The sequence below is a fragment of the Austrofundulus limnaeus genome, unplaced genomic scaffold (genome assembly GCF_001266775.1).
Source record: "Austrofundulus limnaeus strain Quisiro unplaced genomic scaffold, Austrofundulus_limnaeus-1.0 Scaffold232, whole genome shotgun sequence".
NCBI classification, from domain to species: domain Eukaryota; kingdom Metazoa; phylum Chordata; class Actinopteri; order Cyprinodontiformes; family Rivulidae; genus Austrofundulus; species Austrofundulus limnaeus.
The window spans coordinates 208,985-218,452 of NW_013952634.1; the positions used below are offsets into that span (position 1 = coordinate 208,985).

Sequence of the window (9,468 nt, forward strand, 5' to 3'; positions counted from 1 at the left end):
AATCTGCTGGCTTCTTCTTTAGATTATTCTTTTTATGTACAGTGCCCTGAGACAACGTATGTTGTGACTGAGGCGCTATATAAATAAACTTGAACTTGAACTTAAGAAAAAGTGAGTGGTTAAAAAGTCAAAAATTACATTTATTGGGAGGTGACCTCCCAAAAAACATCTTTCTAAAGGCCATAATGAATATGTCGTATTAAAATGTGTAATGTCATTTGTCTGAACATGTGTCTGTGTTTTGCTTGATATTGTATATTGTGATCTGGTGTTGTTTTGTTCTTCCTACGGTATCCTACCTCAGGACTACAGATGTAAGTTAGCAGCTATAAGTATAAGAAGTATAAAATTGTTCATTAATGTGCACTGTCCTGATTAAATAAATAAATTAACAAATAAATAAAATAAAATGTGTGTCTTCAACACTTTGAGATGCACTGGGCTTCCTGTTTCAGCTAGCAATTAAAACAGGAGTAACTGTCTACTTCTTATACTTTTTAAAAAATGTGAGTAAATTATAAAGAACAGACAATTATGTGAAAATGTAAGTTAAAGTAAAAAGTCATCTGAAAAATAATTACTCAAGTAAAGTACAGATAATATAAATTTTGACCTAAATACGAAGTATTCTTACTTTGTTACTTTACACGTCTGTACACAGCTGTGAAAATTCTTGATGTTGTGTAAATATTTTGCAGAAACTCTTATAATTGTACTTTTTTGCAGCTCTTACTTTGAGAGTACAGGCAGACTGTTTTTGGCGTGTATTGAGACTGGGATATATCCAAAGTTTTATTTATGTTCTTGAGGTTCCAGATTTTGGGTCGACTGCATAGACCTAGCATGTAAAACACATCCACGTGTTACATTTGGGTAAATAAAAAATTGTATTATTCAAGTTTTGGCGTACTGTTTATTGCAATCTAATAATACATGGAATTTAGATAAAATAGCAATTTTACTCTCCCTCCTTCTACAGTGTGTGCCTCCGCCCCCCCCCCAAAAAAAAATCTAGACAGGTTAGCTAACCTTGTTTGACACATTTAGGTTACATTCCTAACCCTGATACAGTTCATTTCACATTTCACCACACTTTAAATTGACCATTTTTACAATTTAAAACTTATTTTTTGCAGGTGATAGTGGTGTGTGTGTGGAATTTCCTAGCTCTCCCATTTTCCTTTTCTTTTTCATGTGACAAAAGGAAGGCTGATTAAAGGCGTGTCCTTTCTAAAATTCCACCGGCGGGACGCTCCTGGTCAAACTGAGACAGCTGCAGGTTCAGACACACACAGGTATGAGGACGTAACCCAATCTGAGAGTTAACTCCTCACCTACAACTCCAAGAAAAAGAAGTGCTTAAAGCACTGAAAAAATGTTCAATTAAAAAAAAATGAATCGTCTTACACTTTTAGCATTCTTTGAAGGATATAAGCATTATGTTAACTCATCAGTTGCAGACGTATGATTGCTTTTTGAGAAATCAAAGAAATCAATGAAAACTATTCTCGTGGTTCATGAGATATTTTGCGAGCAGACACTCATACATCATTGTCTGCTTTTGCCTTTCGGCAGAGGCCAGTAATAATTATGTTTCCCATACTTCTCCAGTTCAAAGCCCACATTCTGCCTGCAGCTGGATGAAACGACTCACTCTCTGCTGGTGGATCCCTGGTGGACGAGGCCACTCCGCTCACATGGGCCGCAGCTTTGGGAAGGAGGGCTTCATGAACCCCAGGGTCCAAGATAGGCAGCACTCCTGTCAGCTTATCTGTGTGAGCCCAAACACACACAAAGAAAAAAAAAACAATCAAGCCTGCCACAGAAGGGCATTCTTAGTGGTAGCTGTCATACTGCGTACGACTCAAGAGTGGAATTGTTCTTACTCCTCATGGCCGTGGATATCTCCCTCTGGAATCTGTCAGCAATCTTCTGATTAGAAAACACAGAAAAGGGTGGGGGGGAAGCAAGTGAATGGGACTGCGAGTTACTATTATACTCCAAAACAATGACATCTAAACTAAATTAATCAGCATTTAGTTCTTCAGCCAGGCTGCAGTTTCCACGTCAGTTCTCATAGGCGTAATCTGTGGCGGGGTTATTGGGGTTACGACCCCCACATTAATTTGATCCAGTGAATATAATCCCCTCCCCCAACACACAAACACACTAAAATGACATAATTTGCTCAAACACAATAGATGCTTCTCTCTTGCTTTTAGGTACCTTTTACCTGATTAAAAAAACGATGATGTCATATCTGCACATTTAAAGGGATCCCAGATTAGTTGTAACATTAGACTTTATATGATAAACATATACTTTAACTGTAAAATAAAGACTGTAAAAATACTGTAGGATGTTCAGTTTTTATCATTTTTAAACTAAAAGTTTAAAAATATATTACACRGACGGGGCCATTTTTTACATGCAAAGCATTCTGGGTAAATGATGACATCAACTAGGTCATCGGTGCGAGGCTGCTAGCGAGCTATATCCACCCTGAAGTTTAATCTTGGACAATATCTGATGATCGACTCTTTTAAATGAAACCAGAGAGCGTTGACAGAGAGGAGAAGGTAGAAATGACTCAGCCTGTAACTGAAAATATGGATGGAGGACAACAGAGCTGCTTCATGGAAGAAGAACCTCAGCTTAGCCTGTTAGCTTTAGCGTTAGCCTCGACGCTATCACCACATATAAGTATTAGCTCAGCGCTACACATTCTCCTCTCGTCACTGAGGTCCTCCATCCACATGACAGAGAGGGGAACACAAAAATGACTCAGCCTGTAACTGAAAATATGGATGGAGGACCTCAGTTTAGCTTGTTTGTCGCGCTAGCGCCGAGCTAATACATATAAGGCAATATAGCATGGGCGAAAGCGCAAAGGCTAACAGGCTAAGCTGAGGTTCTTCTTCCATGAAGCAGCTCTGTTGTCCTCCATCCATATTTTCAGTTCCAGGCTGAGTCATTTCTACCTTCTCCTCTCTGTCAACGCTCTCTGGTTTCATTTAAAAGAGTCGATCATCAGATATTGTCCAAGATTAACCTTCAGGGTGGATATAGCTCGCTAGCAGCCTCGCACCGATGACCTAGTTGATGTCATAATTTACCCAGAATGCTTTGCGTGTAAATAAAATGGCTCTGTCCATGTTACAATATATTTTAAAAAATTTACAAAACTAAACAGCCTACAGTATTTTTACAGTCTTTATTTTACAGTTAAAATAAATGTTTATCAAATAAAGTTTAATGTTACAACTAATCGTGGATCCCTTTAAGCATAATTGCTGAAAATGACATGCAGGGTTTTAGAGCATAACCCCCCCCCCACCCCACAATGGTAGACCTTAAGTTACACCCTTGTCAGTTCTTTTCTTAGATGATAGAAAGTCTTCAAACCCCTCAAACCTTTCCACAGTTTGTATCATAAAATGTGTTTTACTGGGATTTGATGTTTGTTACAGTGGTCAAACAGCATCATGAAGACCAAGCAACCTACCAGACTGATAAAGAATGATAAAGTCGTTGGGTAGTTTAAAGGTAGTTTAAAGGTTGGGTTAACTAACAAAAATGCTACTTGTGGCAGAAAACGTACAAGTGTAAAAGTTCTGCTTTTAAAACTACTTAAAGTATAAAAGTAGCTGTAAGGAACAACACGCCAAATAAGGATAAAAGCTCAGGCCACATGGATCTATAGTGCCCAACCAACCCCACCTCCCAGAAAACATTATTCATAATTACACCTTAGACAGGCCTCGTCACTTCCTGTTTATAAATCTCTATTGAAAACACACCTGTTTTCTCAAATCTTTGATTGATTGTGAGTTATGCATTTGTTGTTGGTGTTTTCTCTTTTACATTTTTAAGAATGTCATTTGTTTTTTATATTGATTTTTGCCTTGTGCTCAGCACTTTGGTGACAACTTGTTGTTTTTAAATGTGCTTTATAAATAAAATTGATGATGATGATGATGATGATAATTAGTATAAAACGTTAATATTGAAAAATGTGGGATTTGTGTCATGTAAAGATGTGATGGATCATCCAAACCATTAGGGTGTCAGAATGGTAAATGCTTATACTTCTCATCCAACCACAATTAAATTCACTCTAACTAGAATGTGCCACATGTCTGGATAGGTTTCAGGTTTTTTTTTCTGAAAGATGACAAGCTAGAATAAAAACAAGCCAAAGTCAAAAACTGAGAACTCTACATTTTAAAATGTAGAATAGATATAATGTAAAAATACTGTTTGATCTGCTCTTATTTAGGTCAGTAGGTTATAAGATATTCTTTTGACCTGATGACATCAGCTTTACTGTGTTTAACTCAGTTCTTTTGTTCATCAATAGACAGGAATGTTTTGGCCAGGTCAAGATCTGCTGTAATTTATCACTGATTATTTTTATCTTGATCCAATACAGAGCCTGGAAATGAAGTCACTGCCTGTTGAAGATATTATCTGTGGTTAAACAGTATATATAGTCTGCCAGTAGAACACATTTTGACAGAGAGCTGAGCAGGTTCTGTGTTCGTTTCTGTGTTCCTGTTTACTGCAATAAACAAACTCAGGAGAACATTCTACGAAGTGACTTTATTCCTCATATCACATATTTCTATTTCTTTGTCAAAGAAATATTTCGACATTATASATGATCCTATAGATGATCACATGAAAATGTAAGACGAAGAAGTAAAATGTTGGCTGAAAACTAATTACTCCAAAATATAAATAACCAAAATTTCGACTTATTTAATGTAAAGTATTTGTACTTCTGAGGATGACGACCTGAAAACATCCAGTAAGCTCTACAATGGAACGGGTCAGCTCAAAGCATGCCCCTGGGTCAGAATGGCCCAGTTGAAGTCATGTGGTAAATCCAACTTCAGCTGTTTTACGAAGAAAAATGGGCAAAACCTGGGGTGAGTGTGGCTCAGGAGGTAAGGGTTGCAAGTTTGAACCCCTGCCGATCCCAGTCGTTGTGTCCTTTGCAAGACACTTCACCTGCCTTGCCTGCTGATAGTGGTCAGAGGGTCCGGTGGCACCGGTACATGGCAGCCCCGCCTTTGTCAGTGTGCCCCAGGGCAGCTGTGGCTACAGTGTAGCTTAGCACCATTAGTTGAGTGTATAACTGCAGTGTGAAGCGCTCTGGGGTCTGTATTCAATTTACCATTTAAATCAAACTCTAAAATACTGCCATGACAAAGTGTTGACTGGGAGGGATACACACAAATACACAGCACTTCACGATTATTCACCACTGATTTATAAAATCCCAGCAAAAAGTGTTTATGTTGTGACAAAAACGTGGAACGGGTGTTACGATCGTTTAAACAGAGGAGTCCAAACCTTCTGGATGTGGTGGTGGAGTTGTTGCGTCACCTGCCAACACGGGTCATTTCTTTTATCCTCAGCGGGAGAATCCTTCAACTCCCAGTGCAGCCTTGTGTTAATCAGACACGACACACTGCTCCGTGAAAAACTCTCCTGCATCTGTCAATGAGCAAAACAAGTCAAATCTTTTTGACTTTTGTCCTTAAAGTGAACTGTGGCCACTAGGGCTGTGTATTGGCAAGAATTTGACGATACGATACATATCATAACAGAGGGGTCACGATACGATATATCCCGATATATTGCGATACTGTAAGCAAGGCAATATATTGTGATATATTGCAATTTTTTTGTCCAAAAATTCTATTAAATAAAAACCTCTTACTGGAAAAAAAAAGCTAATGTTTACTTACAATGCTAATGCTACCCTTACTCTCCAGCGCTAAAGAGGTAGAGGAGCCAACTGTCTGGCTCACTGCTGCCAACTAGTGGTCAGAGGCTGAACTACAACATAAAAATGAACGGTTGGCAAGAAGGKTGACATTTTAAACCTTAATAAAAAACTCGATACAGGGCTTTAGAATATCGATACAGTATCGGGAAATGAAATATCRCGATATTTCAGTGTATCAATATTTTCTTACACCCCTAGTGGCCACAAGGCAACTCTATCAGAAGAACAGTTGAAAACCAAAGATTTTTAGTTAGAATTAAAAAAGTAATATTCCAGGCTGAAATTGTTTATTTGTATTTAAGACAATTAGCCAAAATATAGTTCAGAGCTGCCTTATGTAGAAACACTATATTTCCACTTTGTCATCCCAACCATTGGCTGTAATGCAGAATGTCTTAAGTCATGGTACTCAATTTATCAGTAACGCTTTCTTTTACGATACCCTTATTATCATGCAGTTAGGGTACAATTTTACTATGTAATTAATTGTCTGCAGTAATGTAGCACTTACCTGGTAATTTATTACAATTCACTATGTAACACCTAAATAAGTAGTAGGTAATTTGGACAGTTTTAAAGTTATATTTTATTGCAATTAACCACTAACCCCAAAATTCAGTTGCATTATTTTGGTTTAAATATAGTGTTGAGTTACTATTGAACAGTAATTTGGTTGTAGTTACCCAATAAAGGTTGTTTTGCTAACAGTAATTTTTCTTTTGTACCTTAATTACCACATAATTACATGGTAATAAGGTAGTAATTACAATTTCATTACATTTTTTGTTACCTTGYAATTACATGGTAATAAGGGTACCGTAAAAGAAAGCCTTACCAATTAATCTTTGGACTATATTAAGACTAATCATAAAATACAAATAACTACACAAGATATTTAGATTAGATTTAAGCACACATCTATATTTGCACACTTTATAAGACCAAAAACACTCAAATTTTAATTTATGAAAAGTCTGATGAGCCTTTGCTGCCTGAGCATATGTCAAATTTCCTCCACGTCCATCCATGGGCTAAAAAAATGTGTGCCACCGCACTGGATGCTATCTGAAACCATCAAAATAAAACTTTACTTAAGAAGTATTTGCCTTTCACGTATTAAATTATTTTGGCCCGCAACCTTCAGAGCAATTTTTATTTTGGCCCTTTTAGGAAAAATGTTTGGGCGCCCCTGATATAGTTTCATAAAATGCTGTCATAGCACCTGAATTACATAGCAGACTATTTTAAAGGTTATTATGATTTCCTAAAATTACACAAGTAGATTTTAAACTACCTAAAGTTAGCACTTGAGTTAGCAAGTTGAGGATGACTCTCAGCTACTACCACACCATCATTTAGCTCAGTATCTTTAAAAACCAATRAGATCAACTCCAATGAAGAATGTTAGATTTACAGCCAGGGACCACTTCCTGAAAGCTTCATTGAAATCTGTCCTGCTAACAGACTAACAGAGTTCACTGCAAATACTTAAATGGAAACATTAAACAAAGGTTTTGTGTGCTTGGTTAGTGCTCAGCGTTGGAGTTGACACGTAACACACCAGGTTTTAGCTCAATGTCTGTAAAAATAACTACCTTTGTGTTCAAGTTCATAAGCTGCGGCAGCCATCTTTAACAGGGTCGACTCCAAAAGTTAGTCAGTCGTTCATGTTCATCCATTCATCACTTTCTGAGAGTTTTACTAAAATCTGTCAAGAGTTTCATGAGATATTTTGCTAACAGACACAAATACACATCATTTGCATTATGCTGAAGGAGCTAGGGTTGGGCATAATCGTATCGTGTGCAATTAATTGTCAGAAAAACATTAATCGATCAATTTTTGGCACTTGACGATTAATACGATTAATGCCACCAGGCTGACTAGATGCTTGGTGCTCCTCTCTCATTCAGATATGAACAACATTAAAAAAAAGTTGTGTAATTTTTTTTATCAATCAACACAATTTAAAGTTTGATGTATAGCCTGAAGCCTGTAATTTTGTCACAATTTGGAACAGATTTTTACGAAGAGCCAATTTTCTCCCACTAAATTGGTCATGTGACCAGGACACAAGGGTGTCCAGGGACTCCGGGGGATTAATCGTCAAATTAATCGTTATCGGCTAAATACCACAATTAATTGTGATTAATTTTTTTGACAATATTGCCCAACCCTAGTAGGAGCACATCTTTATGTGTTGTTCTTGTCATGATGACAGTCCAAAACTTTAGCATTTTAAAAAAGGTTCAAAGTTAATATTTTTTATACATTGACAGTTAAACAGTGGCATCACCAGGACTATTTAATGTTTTAAAGCCCCCCTAAACTATTTTGGTGTAAAAAAATTATTTATTTATTTTTTACAAAAATTCAATATGATGAGGTCAGAATAAACAACCATCTAATATATACACAATATATGTATATATACATAAACAATAGAAATATATAATATAGAAAAATGCTGAGTCTCCTAGGGGCTAAGCCCCCCTTGTCCTTAAAACCCAGTGCCACCCCTGCAGTTAAATAAAACACGTTTACTGTAATAAAACTTTCTCTATTTCTTTATTTTTAGTAGATAAAAACGAAACGATGGTTTGTTAGCCTCTTAATGAAAATCAGCGCAAATTAGTCAGCAATTAACTCTTAAGGGTTTCCAGGTGTGATTGATAGGGGGCGGGGCTTCTAACAGCCAATTAAAACCCAGTACCTGACTGGGAGCAGTTACTGAGAGTTTTCGGAGTTGTTAGGTTCAACATAAAMGCTGTAGAAATCGGAAAATGTGTTGCTTTGTGTTTGTTTCCTCCAATTGTTTTGCTTTTATCCACAACGTGAAAGAGAAATTCCTGCCGCGCAGTTCCTCTATGACCTCCTACCGCAATAAAACATCTCTGACGCATTTGTGATAACTGTATGGGCTTAAAACTTTCACCAGTATTAGTGCCCGCGGTTATTATAATATGTATTAGTTATTTACCCTCCACGTGCCGAAGCGAAACTTKTATCTGCATCAGCTGTGGCACGAGAGCACATTTACTCCTTACCGTGTTCAGGACTTTGTTGAAGTACAAGAAGCTCAGGGCGACCGAGACGGTCTGCAGGAGCACAGCTGTGAGGATGATGAGGCCGAGGCACTGCAGGGACAGGAGCAGAGCCATGTCCGGAGGACAGGAGGCACTTCCACCAGTTTAAAAACACGAACAAGCTGCATGAAATAAATCCCACCCGCCTTTCTGCTGGAGGCACGGAGGAGTGAGGAGCTGCAGCCTGTAGGAGGAGCAGAGAGGAGGACTGAAGGCTTCCAACTTCCTCAAGATGTCACTGTTATTGACCTGAGGCTGTGGAGCAGCTGCTGCTGCAGCAGTTGGAGTTAACTGTGCAAGAACTCAAGTTAAACGAAGCGATGATGATGATGATTTTTATTTTTGGGCWAATGGACGCAAGACAAAAAAAGGAACCCTGAAAATTACAGCAAAATCCCACGTGATGCTGTGAGCCCTTAGCAAAAAGTAGTATATGCAAGTACACTAATATTAAACTTAAAATAAAAAAGTATAGTTTACTTTTTATGTACCTGTCTGAGATATACTTAACCAAGTTTATCTTACACTATACATGGTTTGTACTAAAAGTATACTAAAAGTTTAAGTATACATTGTTTAAACTTT

The 9,468-nt window shown here is 37.5% G+C and overlaps 1 protein-coding gene across 3 annotated transcripts in view; it reads right to left on the minus strand.

The window, feature by feature from the left end:
- LOC106525539 (TNF superfamily member 10) overlaps window positions 1-9,231 on the minus strand; it is an 11,371-nt gene extending 2,140 nt beyond the window's left edge. Inside the window, exons 1-4 of one of the 3 annotated variants that reach the window (XM_014019816.1) lie at window positions 8,845-9,231; window positions 5,359-5,502; window positions 1,887-1,929; window positions 1,655-1,771 (exon numbers count right to left, since the gene is read on the minus strand). In XM_014019816.1, coding sequence (XP_013875270.1) covers window positions 1,655-1,771; window positions 1,887-1,929; window positions 5,359-5,502; window positions 8,845-8,958 — 418 coding nt within the window. In that variant the 5' untranslated portion in view covers window positions 8,959-9,231. Of the gene's footprint in view, window positions 1-1,654; window positions 1,772-1,886; window positions 1,933-5,358; window positions 5,503-8,844 lie in introns of all 3 variants that reach the window. The other 2 variants (XM_014019814.1, XM_014019815.1) reach the window with 2 other exon arrangements.
- Between the last annotated feature and the right edge of the window lie 237 nt (window positions 9,232-9,468).